The 20132-nt window shown below is 52.6% G+C and overlaps 1 protein-coding gene across 1 annotated transcript in view; it reads left to right on the top strand.

The window, feature by feature from the left end:
• The first annotated feature begins 484 nt into the window (after positions 1 to 484).
• CPSF1 (cleavage and polyadenylation specific factor 1) overlaps positions 485 to 20132 on the top strand; it is a 76098-nt gene continuing 56450 nt past the window's right edge. The window contains exons 1-5 of the mRNA XM_069732112.1: positions 485 to 606; positions 770 to 914; positions 17910 to 17937; positions 18029 to 18162; positions 18639 to 18719. Coding sequence (XP_069588213.1) covers positions 771 to 914; positions 17910 to 17937; positions 18029 to 18162; positions 18639 to 18719 — 387 coding nt within the window. The 5' untranslated portion in view covers positions 485 to 606; position 770. The remainder of the gene's footprint in view (positions 607 to 769; positions 915 to 17909; positions 17938 to 18028; positions 18163 to 18638; positions 18720 to 20132) is intronic.

Consider the following 20132-nt stretch of genomic DNA (forward strand, 5'->3'; position numbering starts at 1 on the left):
CCTCAGTACTGAGCTGTGTACACCGGGGGGATTATCTGAGGTCCTCGCTCCAGCTCCTCCGATCTACTGTCCTCAGTACTGAGCTGTGTACACCGGGGGGATTATCTGAGGTCCTCGCTCCAGCTCCTCCGATCTACTGTCCTCAGTACTGAGCTGTGTACACCGGGGGGATTATCTGAGGTCCTCGCTCCAGCTCCTCCGATCTACAGTCCTCAGCACTGAGCTGTGTACACCGGAGGGATTATCTGAGGTCCCCGCTCCAGCTCCTCCGATCTACTGTCCTCAGCACTGAGCTGTATACACCGGGGGGATTATCTGAGGTCCTCGCTCCTCCCATTTATTCACACTCTGCTAACACATAGCAGTCACGGCCACGCCCCCTCCCTCCTCTTATGATCACGTGAGGTCCTGACAGCGCGCGCCCCTTTAGTTGCGTCTGGTTGTCATGGTGACAGCGGAACTTCCGCTCCGGGCTCGTGCATCCCCGGACTTTATTGCTGGCGGACCGGATATCCGGTCTGTGTACCGGAGTCTTCGGGAGGCGAGTGAGCTCAGCATAGGAGACCGAACCGAAAGCCGCGGATCCTGAGCGGCCCCGGAGTTCACGTGAGCGCGGCCCGTCCCCTCCGCGTCCCGAGAGCGCGGCCCGTCCCCTCCTTATACTGAGAGCGCGGCCCGTCCCCTCCGCGTCCACTCTCCCCTCGCTGTACCATCCCCCCCTCCTGGACCTTTTCTTCTGGAGATTTCCTGTTCCTTCCTCTTCCCCCAGGATGTACGCGGTGTACCGGCAGGCCCATCCCCCCACCGGGCTGGAGTTCTCCATGTTCTGCAATTTCTTCTCTAATGCTGAAAGGAACCTGGTGGTGGCCGGAACGTCTCAGCTCTATGTGTACCGCCTGAATCCGGACCCCGAGGTGAGTGCGCCGTCACCGCCAGTGCTGTACTGCTGCCCCCGCCTCCGTGTATAGAGGTGATGGGGAGAGCGCCCTCTGCTGGAGGTGTGGGGATCGCCGGCCCCTCTCCCTGCCCCCGTCCCCCGTGTTACCTGTGTATAGAGGTGATGGGGAGAGCGCCCTCTGCTGGAGGTGTGGGGATCGCCGGCCCCTCTCCCTGCCCCCGTCCCCCGTGTTACCTGTGTATAGAGGTGATGGGGAGAGCGCCCTCTGCTGGAGGTGTGGGGATCGCCGGCCCCTCTCCCTACCCCCGTCCCCCGTGTTACCTGTGTATAGAGGTGATGGGGAGAGCGCCCTCTGCTGGAGGTGTGGGGATCGCCGGCCCCTCTCCCTGCCCCCGTCCCCCGTGTTACCTGTGTATAGAGGTGATGGGGAGAGCGCCCTCTGCTGGAGGTGTGGGGATCGCCGGCCCCTCTCCCTACCCCCGTCCCCCGTGTTACCTGTGTATAGAGGTGATGGGGAGAGCGCCCTCTGCTGGAGGTGTGGGGATCGCCGGCCCCTCTCCCTGCCCCCGTCCCCCGTGTTACCTGTGTATAGAGGTGATGGGGAGCGCCGACCCCTCTCCCTGCCCCTGTCCCCCGTGTTACCTGTGTATAGAGGTGATGGGGAGAGCGCCCTCTGCTGGAGGTGTGGGGATCGCCGGCCCCTCTCCCTGCCCCCGTCCCCCGTGTTACCTGTGTATAGAGGTGATGGGGAGCGCCGACCCCTCTCCCTGCCCCTGTCCCCCGTGTTACCTGTGTATAGAGGTGATGGGGAGAGCGCCCTCTGCTGGAGGTGATGGGGATCGCCGGCCCCTCTCCCTGCCCCCGTCCCCCGTGTTACCTGTGTATAGAGGTGATGGGGAGAGCGCCCTCTGCTGGAGGTGTGGGGATCGCCGGCCCCTCTCCCTGCCTCCGTCCCCCGTGTTACCTGTATATAGAGGTGATGTCGGGGAGAGCGCCCTCTGCTGGAGGTGTGGGGATCGCCGGCCCCTCTCCCTGCCCCTGTCCCCCGTGTTACCTGTGTATAGAGGTGATGGGGAGAGCGCCCTCTGCTGGAGGTGTGGGGATCGCCGGCCCCTCTCCCTGCCCCCGTCCCCCGTGTTACCTGTGTATAGAGGTGATGGGGAGAGCGCCCTCTGCTGGAGGTGTGGGGATCGCCGGCCCCTCTCCCTGCCCCCGTCCCCCGTGTTACCTGTGTATAGAGGTGATGGGGAGCGCCGACCCCTCTCCCTGCCCCTGTCCCCCGTGTTACCTGTGTATAGAGGTGATGGGGAGAGCGCCCTCTGCTGGAGGTGTGGGGATCGCCGGCCCCTCTCCCTGCCCCCGTCCCCCGTGTTACCTGTGTATAGAGGTGATGGGGAGAGCGCCCTCTGCTGGAGGTGTGGGGATCGCCGGCCCCTCTCCCTGCCCCCGTCCCCCGTGTTACCTGTGTATAGAGGTGATGGGGAGAGCGCCCTCTGCTGGAGGTGTGGGGATCGCCGGCCCCTCTCCCTGCCCCCGTCCCCCGTGTTACCTGTGTATAGAGGTGATGGGGAGCGCGCCCTCTGCTGGAGGTGTGGGGATCGCCGGCCCCTCTCCCTGCCCCCGTCCCCCGTGTTACCTGTGTATAGAGGTGATGGGGAGAGCGCCCTCTGCTGGAGGTGTGGGGATCGCCGGCCCCTCTCCCTGCCCCCGTCCCCCGTGTTACCTGTGTATAGAGGTGATGGGGAGAGCGCCCTCTGCTGGAGGTGTGGGGATCGCCGGCCCCTCTCCCTGCCCCCGTCCCCCGTGTTACCTGTGTATAGAGGTGATGGGGAGAGCGCCCTCTGCTGGAGGTGTGGGGATCGCCGGCCCCTCTCCCTGCCTCCGTCCCCCGTGTTACCTGTGTATAGAGGTGATGGGGAGAGCGCCCTCTGCTGGAGGTGTGGGGATCGCCGGCCCCTCTCCCTGCCTCCGTCCCCCGTGTTACCTGTGTATAGAGGTGATGGGGAGAGCGCCCTCTGCTGGAGGTGTGGGGATCGCCGGCCCCTCTTCCTGCCCCCGTCCCCCGTGTTACCTGTGTATAGAGGTGATGGGGAGAGCGCCCTCTGCTGGAGGTGTGGGGATCGCCGGCCCCTCTCCCTGCCTCCGTCCCCTGTGTTACCTGTGTATAGAGGTGATGGGGAGAGCGCCCTCTGCTGGAGGTGTGGGGATCGCCGGCCCCTCTCCCTGCCCCCGTCCCCCGTGTTACCTGTGTATAGAGGTGATGGGGAGAGCGCCCTCTGCTGGAGGTGTGGGGATCGCCGGCCCCTCTCCCTGCCCCCGTCCCCCGTGTTACCTGTGTATAGAGGTGATGGGGAGAGCGCCCTCTGCTGGAGGTGTGGGGATCGCCGGCCCCTCTCCCTGCCTCCGTCCCCTGTGTTACCTGTATATAGAGGTGATGTCGGGGAGAGCGCCCTCTGCTGGAGGTGTGGGGAGCGTCGGCCCCTCTCCCTGCCCCCGTTCCCTGTGTTACTTGTTGTGGTGAAATATGTGTATATATATCTATATGTGTGTAGGGACATATGTCTAGGGTTATATGTGTGACTAGTGATAATGTAACATCTGTCCTGAAGGGAAATCGCACCTAGGTGTTAATAGGTACTTCCTTGGGACTAGTAGAAATTGTGTTTCCATATCTCACCAGGAGGTCTAGCTAGAGCCAAGAAGAAAGGTAACATTTGGCACCTCCTAGGTCTTGGAGGAGAGATGCTAATTGCGGCCTGAGGGTATCTATTCCTGAGAACCTTTCCACAAGAGAAAATAATATATTCATTAGTAGAGCGGCCGTGCCCAATCAAACATGATATCAATTATGATATTAACCTGGGGGGCCGGTCTAGAAACCTGACCTCAGACCAAAGTTATAAATTTAGGCTGCAGACAGAGAATTGTGTTCACATGATGGGGGCAGCCTGAGAAGCTGGTGTGATCCAATCTACATTCATCCTACCCTCAGGGAGCAGAAGCAACTACCAGTTAGATAATTTCTGTAAGTTTCTCCTGTTTATTTGATACTGTTTTGCATAAGTTGTATGTCTTTTTATTATCATATTTTTATACCTTTTTCTTATTGTAAGCATTGAACCTTTTGTTAAAGTATAAACCTTTAATAAGTTGAACCTTGAATATTCTAAAATAATCCATAGCCTAAGGTGTGTGAGCCTTATGAGTGGTAGACAATATTATTATTAATATTTCAGGTACTCATCGCCCATGTATTCGATGAGTGGTGGCAGTGCGTATGAGCGGGTGTGTGACCTGGGTCGGTGTGTGATTTATGCTCCCATTACAGCATAGGACAGAGGTTGAATGCTGGACGGAGAAATGGGAGATGGATTAACCCTTGCAGGCACAACCCCAAGTCACGTGCTGAGAGCAGGCACGTGACGAATAAGTGACTCCACGGAGAAGGGATCCCTGACAATTGGTGGCAGAGCGGTGGGATAGAATTATTTCTATTAGAGCATTAGTGCATGGTTTAAGTAATTATTCCCTGTACTAAAGAATTGGTATCCTTGCGAGGAGCGCACCAGTTCTTCAAGGTTCAACTCAGTGCTTACTTAGACATACTTGCAAACAGTTTCCCCTCCCCGCTTTTCTTTTCTATCTTTTATTTGGCAAAGGCTGTTCATCGATATGGCAGCCCAGTACAAGAAGCTGAGCAAGGAAGCTCTGACCGACCTCTGTGAGCAGAGAGGAATAGAGACAGCCGACAGATCCAGGGAGCTGCTGATACGCGCCTTGGTCCAGCAGGACATAGAGCAAAGTGCTGGAACATCTGGCCAAGGAGAGAGCCCACCTCAGAGAGACCCAGCAATGCCAGCTCTTGCACCGGAGATACCTGATGGAAATGTCAGCTATGCCAGTGCTGAGGAGCCTATGGACTGTACTTTGCAAATGGACTTACAACGGCTGGGAACAAGTGATCCCAATCTGCGCATGCAGCTAATTCTACAGCACCGACAGGCTGAGAGAGAGGCTGCAGAACGTCGGGACCGACAAGCTGAGAGAGGCTGCAGAACGCCGGGACCGGCCTGAGAGAGAGGCTGCAGAACACCGGGACCGACAGGTTGAGAGAGAGGCTGCAGAACGCCAGGAGGAGAGAGCTTTCCAGCTTCAGATCGCTCAACTAGAGCGGGCCATAAAAGAGGCCCTGATCAGGAAATACAACCTGACACCAGAAGTGTATCGGAGAAAGTTCCGGAACCTACAACGTGGATCAACTGACAGCTATGCGGGTGTTGTGAGCACCTTGAGGACCACGTTCTGTCGGGGTCGTCACGACAATACTCTTCATCCACCAGTCATTCCAAATCAGAATAAAAGCATGTTGGTACCGGATAAGAATGAGTCAGACACAATGCTGGTTCAAACTCATTGCATACTCGTGTGTAACGTCACAGCAACAACTGAACTTTATTTTCTAATACACAACATTATATGATCTATTGGGGGAAGGTGTGCAGAGGGCGGGGATAGGCAGGGGTTAAGCAATGTATCTAGTATTCAGTTCTTCTGGTTGGCTCTGACATCATCTGATGAATCTTCCTTTGTCCACATCTTGTTAAGTTTCGATTTCCAGAGAAATGATACTTGGCTTCTGGAATGTGTAACTTGTTCCTTCAGCCGAGTGAAAGTGGGGCAAAGGTGAATACTGGCAGCCATCTTAAATACAGTTAAATTTGCATTTGGCAAGCAAAGAGAAAAACTTATTGTTTCACAGCATAAGAATATATAAAGTACAAAAGAGTATAAAGAAAATATATTTTTACCTTGACAATCCCCCCTAAACACTAAGTTTTTCCCTAAGAAGAAAGATCATTTGAGACTGTCCATGTGATGGGGAAAGGGGAGGTGGATTTCTTCATCCAGACACCTCAGAAGCTCTCCCCTTGTGAGAGGCCTCCAGGCAGCTGAACCCTTCACTAGCTTCACATGGAGTTCTCCCGCTGTCCCTAAACTAAATCTCTTTGCATCATCTGAGAGTAAGGGGTTTTGTCTAACATCTTGAGGGGGCGTACTTAGAGATCTCCCCTGGATCAGTGCCATCATACTCTGGTGGGTCTACTTCTTGGTTGAGGAAGGTGCCAGTCGGAGTTGCCTTAGTGATAACCTTTTTATACAGGGGAATAACACAACAGAGAATTATCGATCCAACTACAAGAAGGGCAATCAGTACCAGACAAGCTTGTTGGAGGAATCCTTTGAGCCCACCCAACCAACCGGAAAAGAAAGATGTGTCTACTCCAACATTAGATTTTAATTCTGCTGCTAACCCATTTATCTTCTTAAGAGCTATCATGGTCTTTCCATTTACCCCAGAGTTCTGAGGGATATAGGTACAACATTCCTCTCCCACCATCCCACAGACTCCTCCTTTCTCAGCTAAGATCATATCAAGGGCTAGTCGGTTTTGGAGGGTCATTCTAGTGTTAGGGCCCAACTCCTCAACTATACCTTGGAAAGCATCACAGGTAAAATTGACAAACCTTTGTTCACTGTAATATATATATAATTGATCCAATCAACATTTTTATTAATCTGCACCTGTGGGATTATAGAAGCAAAGCCAGCATAGATCTGGTTCTCGGCTTTAAATTGGTCAGGCACCCCCCTTGGCACTCCAATGCCATCGACATATACCAATGGATCTTCTTCATAACTCATGTGGAGCTGATCGAGACTTCTCCTCTTTCTGGTATATTCATCAGGTGTCTCCGGTTCCCAAGGTCAAATCTTGAACTGCATAGCTAGTTTAACAAGGGTGCATTGACCTATCCAGGTATTAGGCAACCTAGGACGGAGCTTACCATCTCCACATAACCAATAAATGTCGTACATATACTGTGTATGATTAGCTAGCAAGTCAGTATCCAGGGAACTGTTCTCTTTGCAGAAACCTGTCTCGAAGACCCCTACTGGTGTACCTGTAGTGTCGTGGGAATTATAGCAGGTATAATTATCAGCTAATACAGTTATCCCTCCTGGGACCTTTAGTTTAGGTGCTTCATGAATTAGTGGAACATAATCTGAGCAATCAGTGGACTTTAAACCCTTCAACAGATTCATAACACAGGTAGTGGTATTGTCATCAGGAAAAAACAATGCATATGTGTATAGATGTGTATTCGCTGCAGCACAAGCAATACATCCTACAGAGATATTCTGGACTCTTACATTGTATCTTACCCATTCTAACCATACATTTTTCCTTGGGGCTGTTTGTGTTTCTATGGAGAAGACTTCTTGCCAACTAAGACCTGGAATGGGGATTACTTCGTTAACTATATTTTGCAAACGTTCACCTGGGCCTGTCTTAGCTGTACTGGTAACGGAGGCCTTGGTTGGTCTGAAGCTAATATCCTGGAGCTGTATATGGCCTAAATTCCCATAGTATCCACCATTAAACACATTATGAAAATATCTTCCCAGTACAATTGTTATCTCTGGTAACACATATACAATACTGGATGATTCCCTCTACCACCCGCTGAGTCTCGGGGCACTTGACTACATCGCAGAAATCAAATCACCAGATATTTACCAGGGCCGTTAGGTTTACCCAGAGAATAGTGGCACCGGAATTCTTATTTACAATAGGGACCGAGGAGGTAGGGGCGAGGATGGCCCCCAGCCTCAGGACCAAAAACAACAGCAACATTTTCCTTCGATCATCACTGTGACTAAGCGCTGGTCCGGTCTCTTGCAGTGTGAAGCGTAGATCCAGGTGCTCTTTCCTTCAAGTTTTACTGACATAGCTTTTCACGACCATAAAACCACCAGGCTTCAAGTTGTGACAAATATCGGTTTCTGCTGAATCTGGAAGGAAAGAAAAAACTAAAACATGGGTGTTAGCAACATTTCTACTAAACTGAATAACATATTGAACAGCACGGTCAGTTTCCTCTGACAACTACTGAGACTGAAAATTTACAACTGAGAACCTAGCACCAAACAATATCTCATATGGGGACAGGCCATGTTTTACAATTAAGGTAGTACGAATATATAAGAGCCCTGGCCATGGAGCCGTAGTCTCCTGCATCATTTTGGTCAATTGTCCCTTCAGTGTGCTGTTCAGCCTCTTAACTTTCCCACTGGATTGTGGAGAGTATGGAGGGCTACAGTGGATCCAAGCATTGTCAGAACCTCCTGACACACATGAATAGAAAAGTCCGGGCCCTGGTCACTTTCAGCAACTTCTGGAACACCATATCTGCATATAACTTCCATCACCAGTTTCTTTGCTGTGGTCTTTGCAGTCACGTTGGTAACGGGGAATGCTTCTGGCCAATTGGAGAACATATCGACAACCACCAGACAATATTCATACCTTCAGACTTGGGCAACGTGATGAGGTCCACCTGGAGCCTTTGGAAAGGATAGTCGGGCTTAGCAAGGTGCTTCGGGGGTACACGTTGAAGTTGACCGGGATTGCAGGTCTGACAGATACCTCGATGTGTGGGCCCATGCGCCCACGTGGCATTAGCAGGGTACATCCGCTTAGGGAGACACACAAGTTGGTCCTTTTTTCAGCGACCATTGTCCATACGTGCTCCATCAGCTTTCCACTGCTTCACTTCTTCATCGTCATTAAGCGGTCTCGCGGGTTCCGGCAGAAAACCTCAGTCTGGCATAGATCATCAGGTTCCTGTAGAGTCAGTGTTTCTTGTAACTGTTTACGCTGAGAGCGTGTGGTCACCATAGCTGGTATGGTCAGTTCAACGGGCAGAAGAGCAGCGGCTTTTGCTTGCATATCTGCAAAGGCGTTACCACCAGTCTGCTTACTGTTCCATAGTACCGTGCTCCTTATCTTTGATAATGGCCACTTGAGTAGGTAATTCGATTGAGTCCATGAGGGCTTTAACAGCTTCAGCATTCTTCACTGAGTCCCGGCGGTAGTAACAAATCCTCGATTGGCTCATAGGGCTCCGAAATCATGAGCAATACCAAGTGCATACTGTGAGTCCGTGTATATAATAGCCCGCCTGTCTTTGGCCAGAACACATGCAGTAGACAGATCCTGACATTCTGCTTCTTGTCCTGACAGGGTGGGAGGGAGTGCAGCTGCGTGCAATACAGTGTCTTCCATAGTAACAGCGTATCCAGTGTGGAGTCTGCCAAAATCGTCAGCATATCTTGAACAGTCTTTCAGGGCCTTGTAGAGAAATTGCATTATGCGGGATGCGTCCGGTATCCACTGACAACAATAAGTACATAGTCCAGGAAAACGCTGGAGCTCAGTCTCATCCTTTGTAGCTGACGGCTATTTTCCTTTCTTCTGTGAGGTGTCTGGCACCCTGAAGGAGACAGTGACCCAAAAATATCACTTGACCAAGGCAGAACCGAAGTTTCGAGGCCGAAACCCGACAGTTCAGATCCGCCAGATACTTGTGAAAACTAACAGTGGCAACAATGGCTTCCTGCTCGGTCTGTGCACACAACAAAAAAACAAAAAAAAAATTACCCACATACTGAAGCAACGTGACATAGGGATATTCTAACTGCCAGGGTTAACGACACTGACACTCGCCCATTTTTTTTTTTTTTACAAACTGAACGGGAAAGGGCGTGTAAGATACACATCTCATTATATTCATCTACATAGGGGTTATATAACGTAAATACCATCTGACCATCATCTTGGCTCACCAACTCTCTAGGTCTGCTCAGGTGCACTTATACATCCATCATATTGTCTTTGTCTGTAAAATGGGAAAGGTTTGTTCTCAGGGTCAGCCAATTATTTTAGCGTAGCTAGCTAGTCAGAGGGCTTCCAGGGATAATATTCCTGTATCTGTCTTACACTACCTGATGTGGTTGGTTCTCTGGTGGTGGGGGTGACTAGATGACCGGTTGGGGGTGACATGACATGCTGGTCTACAGCTCCTTCCCAAAAGGATTACTGTCAGCTTACTCCCAAAAGTTAATGTCCCCACTACCCACAATCCTGTGTCAGCTTCTTATGTCACTACATGTGATCTTATCTGGACAGGAATCAGTGTTATTCACTTAGGTTGGGTTGCAGCACAGATTATACAAGTATTTCTCCAATCTGGGTTTGTCTGACCGCAATATTTACAAGTCCATCTGTCTTGTCTTGGTCTGAGAATTAACATAGCGAGGGAGATTTCCAAACACAGGGTTAAAATGGATATTGGAGCGTAAGACTGGATTTGTGTAAGGGAGGGGGGCTGGAGTCTTTCTCTTGGGCCACTGATAAGGAAGCGAGCTGTGTCCTTGAAGCTGCACGCTGCGGTGGTGGGGGCTGAGCAGTGGGGCTAGAGAGCGAGTGAGGGTCGCTGCAGCTGCTGATACAGACTGGGTTAAGTTCTTCTGGAAACTTTGGCCCCCCTTTCTCTGGCCCGCAGCACAAAGAGGAAAAATCAAAAAAACAATTCGCGCAGGGGTTCACCCCTCCCATCTGCTATAAACACAGAGATAAGAATTTACAGCATTCCTCAACACAAAAGAAGAAAAACAACAACACAGCTATTTGACTCCCCCCTCCCATGGGGTGTTTTGGAAAACCACACAGAGTAGCGGAATACAGCAGTTCTCAGACTCAATTAATTTCTACAAAACCTTCACACAATTCATATGCCAGAACACCTTAGAAAAAATAACGATAGAGACACCCTACAACCAAACACGGGCTCTGCATCCTATGATCCTCCCTCTCCATCAACCTCTTTCCATTCCTCGTTCTTTAAGCCTCGCGCAACTCGCAGATGAGCTTGCACTTGTTCTAACAATCCTTTCTCTTTCAACATGCCCTTTTTGTTCTCTATGAAATTGTGCCATGTAGACGGCTGCAATCTCCCTGTCGAGGGCAATCCTACATGCTCGTACACCCTCTCAACATTCTTGACTGCCTTCTTGCCCTCCCGTGACTCTACTATTGTCTTGACTTCCACAGCATCCTCACTTAACTCCTGGGGCACGGACTTCTTCTGCCATAAGAGACGCAACATGACTCACAGAATACTACGCCCTTCTGCAGTAGGCCGCTGACAGCGACAGCAACACTGGTGTCCTAACACGGAGCCTCGCGTTCGACGTGTTATGAATAAAGAGCCTCGCGCTCGATATCCTGTCCCTAACCTGAACACCAGTGATTACAGTCTGTCCTGTCACGATATTCTAAATGTTGGGAGGCGGTCTCCTAGTGAGACCCCTCCACTGTGATTCTGGTGGTCCCCCCACTTGGGACGTCTTAATTACCAATGTGATTCTGGTGGTCCCCCCACTTGGGACGTCTTAATTACCAATGTGTGCAAGTAAGTGATTCTGGTGGTCCCCCCACTTGGGACGTCTTAATTACCAATGTGATTCTGGTGGTCCCCCTCTTGGGACGTCTTAATTACCAATGTGATTCTGGTGGTCCCCCCACTTGGGACGTCTTAATTACCAATGTGATTCTGGTGGTCCCCCCTTTGGGACATCTTAATTACCAATGCGTGCAAGTAAGTGATTCTGGTGGTCCCCCTCTTGGGACGTCTTAATTACCAATGTGATTCTGGTGGTCCCCCCTTTGGGACATCTTAATTACCAATGCGTGCAATATCACAGAGGCTGCGTCTCCTATCTCTTTCTCTCAGCCGCCCCCAATCCACAAACTTCTCAATCTTTCACTCTATCACTACTAGGCAATAGTCACGGGTAGGGTGGTTGAATGGAGCACAATGACCGGTGGAGGAGGTGTGGTGTACACGAGGACGCACAGAGTGCGACGTCTCTCAGTTGCTGGTTCGAAGCGTGGCACGAGATCGCGCTCGGTCTCACCACTCGACCGGTCACTCCCCAGACCCAAGGAGACCACAGACTAACCAATAATGGCTGAAACACTAGCAAGTGTGACACATACATAGTATGTGATCTCCACTTACCGTGTTTAGAGGGTGATCAGTCCTCGAGGTCAGCCACTACGGGTGTCGTCCACGGACATCCAGGTATGGGTCCAGGGGGTCTCGGATCTCGCGGGCCACGCCCCACGTTGGTTGCGCCAAATTGTCGGGGTCGTCACGACAATACCCTTCATCCACCAGTCATTCCAAATCAGATTAGGAGCATGTTGGTACCGGATAAGAATGAGTCAGACACAATGCTGGTTCAAACTCATTGCATGCTCGTGTGTAACGTCACAGCAACGACTGAACTTTATTTCCTGATACACAATATTACATGATCTATTGGGGGAAGGTGTGCAGAGGGCGGGGATAGGCAGGGTTTAAGCAATGTATCTAGTATTCAGTCCTTCTGGTTGGCTCTGACGTCATCTGATGAATCTTTTTTTGTCCACATCTTGTTAAGTTTCTATTTCCAGAGAAATGATACTTGGCTTCTGAAATGTGTAACTTGTTCCTTCAGCCGAGTGAAAGTGGGGCAAAGGTGAATACTGGCAGCCATCTTAAATACAGTTAAATTTGCATTTGGCAGGCAAAGAGAAAAACTTATTGTTTCACAGCATAAGAATATATAAAGTACAAAAGAGTATAAAGAAAATATATTTTTACCTTGACAGTTCCACCAATGGATTAGGGGACTTTCTGTTAACAGTTTTGAGGACTTAACAGATCTTATGGTGAAAGATCAATTTCTTCACATGTGCCCCATAGATGTATGACAATTTGTGTGTGATTGGGAGCCCCAAACTATGGATCAGGCTGCAAGGATTGCGGACTGCTATGTGGCTAACAGGATGCCTGAGGGGCGGAAGCCATCGGTATTCAGCTGGAGGGGAGGTAAGCCAAATGGGGACCTTTCTCCCTCTGCCAGCCGATCACCAGTGCTGTCCAAGCCCACCTCCTATGGGGCCCCGGGAAATAGACATTCTCTAGGTGATGCACGCCGGTGCTTCTCCTGCAACAAAGTGGGACATGTTAGCGCTGTCTGCCCTGATAGGGAGAAACGCCCAACTACCACCACAAATCCGACTGTGCCCCCACCGTCTGTCCTCTTTGTAGCCGGCTCTGATGCGAGGGCAAATGAGAACTGTCAATCTGTCACTGTTGGCAATAAAGTCACCATTGGTCTCGGGGACACTGGGGCAGAGGTGACCCTGGTGCGTCCAGCCATGATAACCCCTGCCGATATCATACCAGGAAAGACTATGTCTATAGCTGGGATTGGAGGGGTCAGGCCTGCCGTGACCATGGCCCGTGTGTACCTGGACTGGGGAGCAGGGAAAGGACTGAGAGAAGTGGGAGTATCAGAGGCTATTCCCACCAATGTGTTGCTAGTCACGGACCTGCGGAGGATGGTGTCCCACTATGTTCCTCCCTTGCAAGTAAATGATGCAGAGAAGGTGGAAGAAAGTGACCCACCTGAGCTCCCGTGCGAGGAGGGAAAATGTCCCAATGCACAGGACTGTAATTATGTGGCAGCTGTGACCCGGAGTCAGGCTGCGGCTCAGACAGAACTGCCAGGACAGGAGGCCCATACTGTTGTCCCAGAGCCTCCATACATGGCGGACCCACCAAGGTCCCTGATAACAGACACTGAAAACTCAGCCTCAGACCAGGGCCTGGCAGTCACACTAGGCCGGGGCCTGCAGGCTGACCGTCAGAGCTTCCAGGAGGCCCATACTGTGGTCCCGGAGCCTCCATACATGGCAGACCCAACAAGGTCCCTGATAACAGACACTGAAAACTCAGCTTCAGACCAGCGCCTGGCAGTCACACTAGGCCGGGGCCTGCAGGCTGACCGTCAGAGCTTCCAGGAGGCCCATACTGTGGTCCCGGAGCCTCCATACATGGCAGACCCACCAAGGTCCCTGATAACAGACACTGAAAACTCAGCTTCATACCAGGGCCTGGCAGTCACACTAGGCCAGGGCCTGCAGGCTGACCGTCAGAGCTTCCAGGAGGCCCATACAGTGGTCCCGGAGCCTCCATACATGGCAGACCCACCAAGGTCCCTGATAACAGACACTGAAGACTCAGCTTCAGACCAGGGCCTGGCAGTCACACTAGGCCAGGGCCTGCAGGCTGACCGTCAGAGCTTCCAGGAGGCCCTGCAGACAGACGTCAGTCTGGAGGAGCTCAGATGTCTTGCAGACCGACCCCCTGCTGCTTCTGGTAAAGAGAGTATACTGGGACCAGGGCAGACTGTATACAGAGACTATCCCCACGGATACTACAGAATCTTGGGACTATGAACGGCGGCTGATCGTCCCTTATCCATTTAGGGGACAATTATTGAGGATTGCCCATGAAATTCCTTTGGTCGGACACCTTGGAATACAAAAGACTAAAGCTCGCCTGACACCTAACTTCTATTGGCCCAAGATGGGGACAGATATTGCCAATTACTGCCGATCGTGCGTAGTTTGTCAGAGAGTTGGGAAGTCCGGGAATATACAGAAAGCTCCATTGATACCACTGCCTGTGATCGATGAACCTTCCCAGCGAGTGGCTGTGGATGTCATAGGGCCACTTGCAATCCCTAGCAGCTCTGGCAAATAGTACATCCTCACAGTGGTGGACTATGCTACACGATACCCGGAAGCTGTGGCACTATCCTCCATCCGAGCAGACAAAGTGGCGGATGCTTTACTGACTGTGTTCTCTCGTGTGGGTTTCCCCAGGGAAATGTTGACCGATCAGGGAACCCAGTTCATGTCTGATCTGATGGAAAGCCTCTGTGAAAGAATACAAGTGCAGCATGTTGTGGCCAGCGCCCATCATCCCCAAACCAACGGACTCTGCGAGCGTTTCAATGGAACATTAAAGCAAATGTTCAAAATGCTGGTGGAGACTGAAGGGAGAGACTGGGAGCGGTACCTTCCCCATCTGCTGTTTGCCTACAGAGAGGTACCCCAGGGGTCTACTGGATTCTCCCCCTTTGAACTGGTTTATGGGAGGGTCAGGGGGCCACTTGATTTGATTAAGGACTGTTGGGAGGACGACCCCAGAACTACTGGAGTCTCAGTGGTCGAATATGTACTGCGGCTCAGAGAGAGAATGCAAAAACTGAGCAACCTGGCCAACGAGAACGTGGCCCAGGCCCAAACCAACCAGAAGGTCTGGTACGACCGTAATGCCAGACTGAGGGCCTACGAGGAGGGGCAGAAGGTTTGGGTGTTGGTCCCTATGTTACAGAACAAATTGCAGGCCGCATGGGAGGGACCATATACTGTATATAAGCGGCTGAATGATGTTAATTATGTGGTGACACTAGATGAGCATGCAAAGCGTCAGAAAGTGTTTCATGTAAATATACTGAAGGCTCATCATGGCAGGGAGGCCTGTGTCTTACCTGTCTGTGGCCGGCCTGAAGAGGGGGAGGCTGATCTGTTATTAGATGTGGGGGCCGGGACTCAGTACATGGAGTCCCTGGAGTCAGCAGAGTTTAACCCTGAGCTATCCCACAGTCAGAGGTCTGAGCTGATGGGGGCACTCAGCGAGTTCACCGAAGTCTTCACAGGGGAGCCTGGGAGGACACACTTAGCAGTTCACCATGTGGACCCTGGTACTAATCCCCCAGTACGGCAGTCGGCGTACCTTGTGTCAGCAGAGGTGAAGGCACACATGAGGGAACAGGTAGAGGAGATGCTGAAACTCAAGGTGATACAAAAATCCCAGAGTGCCTGAGCCTCGCCTGTGGTTCTTGTCCCAAAAAAGGACCGTACAACCCAGTTCTGTGTAGACTACAGGAAATTAAATGTACTGACTACATGTGAGGTCTACCCCATGCCGAGGATAGATGAGCTGTTAGAGCAGCTAGCTAAAGCATCGTACCTCACCATCATGGACCTGAGTAGGGGATACTGGCAGATACCCCTGACCAGAGAAGCTCAGGAGAGGTCGGCCTTTATAACGCCATTCGGGCTGTTTGAGTTTCTGGTGATGCCCTTTGGTATGAAGAATGCCCCTGCCACCTTCCAGAGGTTGGTCAATCACTTATTGGAAGGATGTGATGGTTTTGCCGTCGCTTATCTTGATGATATAGCCATCTTTAGTGATTCTTGCGAGGAACACCTCGTACATCTGTCTCAGGTGTTGCAAAAGCTTAAAACTGCAGGTCTTACCGTTAAGCCAGGGAAGTGTCAGGTAGCCATGCGGGAAGTACAATACCTGGGACACCGGGTGGGGGGAGGACTGCTAAAACCTGAGCCAGGGAAGATAGAAGCCATTACAGCCTGGGCCACCCCACAAACCAAGAAGCAGGTACTGTCCTTCCTGGGTACGGCTGGCTACTATAGGAGGTTTGTACCAAACTACAGTGCTCTGGCCAAACCATTAACTAATCTGACCAGGAAGAAACTTCCCAAAATTGTCTCCTGGAGTCCTCAGTGTGAGGAATCATTTTCTGCCCTAAAGTCGGCATTAGTTAGTTCACCCGTCCTGCAGGCTCCAGATTACACTCGCCGGTTTGTAGTGCAGACAGATGCCAGCACCTATGGGCTAGGTGCAGTTCTCAGCCAGGTGAACCAACAAGGAGAGGAACACCCAATTCTGTACCCAAGCAGGAAACTCCTGCCCAGAGAAGTGGCTTATGCCACCATTGAAAAAGAATGTCTGGCAATTGTGTGGGCTCTGCAGAAGCTGCAACCATACCTCCATGGGCGCAACTTCACCGTGATCACAGATCATAACCCACTGAGTTGGCTCAACAGAGTAGTTGGGGACAATGGGAAATTGCTTAGATGCAGTTTGATACTTCAGCAATATGATTTCACAATTCAGCGCAAGAAAGGAGTTGATCATGGCAAAGCTGATGGCCTTTCTCGCCAAGACGGGGCAGATCCAGATACGTGCTCGGGAGCTGACCTGTAAGTCAACCCCCATGCACGTTCATAAGGAGGGAGGTGTGGTGAAATGTGTATATATATCTATATGTGTGTAGTGACATATGTCTAGGGTTATATTTGTGACTAGTGATAATGTAACATCTGTCCTGAAGGCAAGTCGCACCTAGGTGTTAATAGGTACTTCCTTGGGACTAGTAGAAATTGTCTCCATATCTCACCAGGAGGTCTAGCTAGAGCCAAGAAGAAAGGTAACATTTGGCACCTCTTAGGTCTTGGAGGGGAGATGTTAATTGCGGTCTGAGGGTATCTATTCCTGAGAACCTTTTCACAAGTGTCTCAAGAGAAAAATAATATATTCATTACTAGAGCAGCCGTGGCCAATCAACAAGCGAGCAATTATGATATTAACCTGAGGGCTGGTCTGGAAACCTGACCTCCAGACCAAAGTTATAAATTTAGGCTGCAGACAGAGAATTGTGTTCACATGATGGGGGCAGCCTGACAAGCTGGTGTGATCCAATCTACATCATCCTACCCTCAGGGAGCAGAAAGCAACTACCAGTTAGATAATTTCTGTAAGTTTTCTCCTGTTTATTTTGATACTGTTTTGCATAAGTTGTATGTCTTTTTATTATCATATTTTATACCTTTTTCTTATTGTAAGCATTGAACCTTTTGTTATTAAAGTATAAAACTTTAACAAGTTGAACCTTGAATGTTCTAAAAGAATCCATAGCCTAAGGTGTGTGAGCCTTATGAGTGATAGACATTATTAGTATTATTAGTTCCGGGACTCATCGTCCGTATATTCGGTGAGTGGTGGCAGCGTGTATGAGCGGGGGTGTGGCCTGGGTCGGTGTGTGATTTATGCTCCCATTACAGCAGAGGACAGAAGCTGAATGCTGGATTGAGAGTGGCGAGATAGATTAACCCTTGCAGACACAACCTCAAGTCAGGTGTGAGAGCAGGCACGTGACGAATTAGTGACACCACGGAGTAGGAATCTGTGACACCTGTGTATAGAGGTGATGTCGGGGAGAGCGCCCTCTGCTGGAGGTGTGGGGAGCGCCGGCCCCTCTCCCTGCTCCCGTCCCCTGTATTACTTGTCATTATGAGACTTGTGGTGTTGCCCCGCTCTGCCTGTCGGGGGCGCTCAGTGTCCAGGTCTCTGTCTCGTCGTTCGCACGCCGCCTCCTCATGGTTTGTGCTCTTGTTTTTCAGAGCTCCAGTAAAGGGGAGAAAGGCTCAGGTAAGGTCGCTTCCCGCCCCGTGGTAAGATTGCCCGGCTGCTGCTGTTGGCCCCCCGCCTCCTCTGCTCATGGTGCCCCTTGTGTTCACAGACGGGAGGGGCCACAAGGAGAAGCTGGAGCTGATGGCCTCCTTCTCCTTCTTTGGTAATGTAATGTCCATGGCGAGTGTTCAGCTGGCGGGAGCCAAGAGAGACGCTCTGCTGCTCAGCTTCACGGATGCCAAGGTGAGGCCGTGCGTGGCTTGGGCCCCTTGGTTGAAGGTGCCTGTTTCTGGGGTGGGCCCCTTGGTGGAGGCGCCCGTGTCTGGGTGAGGCGCCCGTGTCTGGGTGAGGCGCCCGTGTCTGGGTGAGGCGCCCGTGTCTGGGTTGGGCGCCCGTGTCTGGGTTGGGCGCCCGTGTCTGGGTTGGGCGCCCGTGTCTGGGTTGGGCGCCCGTGTCTGGGTTGGGCGCCGTGTCTGGGTTGGGCCCCCTTGTCTGGGGTGGGCCCCCTTTGGGAGAGGTCCCCGTGTCTGGGGTGGGCCCCCTTTGGGAGAGGTCCCCGTGTCTGGGGTGGGCCCCTTTTGGGAGAGGTCCCCGTGTCTGGGGTGGGCCCCTTTTGGGAGAGTTCCCAGTGTCTGGGGTGGGCCCCTTTTGGGAGGGGTCCCAGTGTCTGGGGGGGGGGGGGGAGGTGCTGCTCATCACCTTGTGCTTCTTCTCTCCAGCTGTCTGTGGTGGAGTACGATCCGGACACCCATGACCTGAAGACCTTGTCCCTCCATTACTTTGAGGAGCCGGAGCTGCGGGTATGTTTCCAGCATGATACTGTGGGGGCTGGGCCAGGAGCGTCCGACCGCAGCGGTACCATAGGCAGAAGTGCTGTATAGAGGGGTGTGAGGATGCCGGGGACGCCTGACAACAAAGGATGATGGACCGCTGGGTGTGGACGTAGTATTGTCCTATCTGACATCATTGTCCGGCTTTATAGGGGACACTCTGGGGCCGACGGGTAGTTGTGCGGCTCCTATAGGAGGCACGCTGGAGCCGGCGGGTAGTTGTGCGGCTCCTATAGGAGGCATGCTGGGGCCGGCGGGTAGTTGTGCAGCTCCTATAGAAGGCACGCTGTAGCGGGCGGGTAGTTGTGCAGCTCCTATAGGGGGCATGCTGGGGTCGGCGGGTAGTTGTGCGGCTCCTATAGGAGGCATGCTGGGGCCGGCGGGTAGTTGTGCGGCTCCTATAGGAGGCACGCTGTAGCGGGCGGGTAGTTGTGCAGCTCCTATAGGAGGCACGCTGTAGCGGGCGGGTAGTTGTGCAGCTCCTATAGGGGGCATGCTGGGGTCGGCGGGTAGTTGTGCGGCTCCTATAGGAGGCATGCTGGGGCCGGCGGGTAGTTGTGCGGCTCCTATAGGGGACACTCTGGGGCCGGTGGGTAGTTGTGCGGCTCCTATAGGGGGCACGCTGGGGCCGGCGGGTAGTTGTGCGGCTCCTATAGGAGGCACGCTGGGGCCGGCGGGTAGTTGTGCGGCTCCTATAGGGGGCACGCTGGGGCCGGCGGGTAGTTGTGCGGCTCCTATAGGAGGCACGCTGGGGCCGGTGGGTAGTTGTACTTCTCGTTGTAGGGGGCACGCTGGGGCCGGTGGATAGTTGTGCGGCTCCTATAGGGGGCACGCTGGGGCCGGCGGATAGTTGTGCGGCTCCTGTAGGGGACACTCTGGGGCCGGCAGATAGTTGTGCGGCTCCTATAGGGGACACTCTGGGGCCGGCGGGTAGTTGTGCCGCTCCTATAGGGGGCACGGTGGGGCAGGCGGGTAGTTGTGCGGCTCCTATAGGGGGCACGCTGGGGCCGGCGGGTAGTTGTGCGGCTCCTGTAGGGGGCACGCTGGGGCCGGCGGGTAGTTGTGCGGCTCCTATAGGGGGCACGCTGGGGCCGGCGGGTAGTTGTGCGGCTCCTATAGGGGGCACGCTGGGGCCGGCGGGTAGTTGTGCGGCTCCTATAGGGGGCATGCTGGGGCCGGCGGATAGTTGTGCGGCTCCTATAGGGGACACTCTGGGGCCGGCAGATAGTTGTGTGGCTCCTATAGGGGACACTCTGGGGCCGGCGGGTAGTTGTGCGGCTCCTATAGGGGGCACGGTGGGGCCGGCGGGTAGTTGTGCGGCTCCTATAGGGGACACTCTGGGGCCGGCAGATAGTTGTGTGGCTCCTATAGGGGACACTCTGG

This window comes from Ranitomeya imitator, chromosome 6 (genome assembly GCF_032444005.1).
Source record: "Ranitomeya imitator isolate aRanImi1 chromosome 6, aRanImi1.pri, whole genome shotgun sequence".
NCBI classification, from domain to species: domain Eukaryota; kingdom Metazoa; phylum Chordata; class Amphibia; order Anura; family Dendrobatidae; genus Ranitomeya; species Ranitomeya imitator.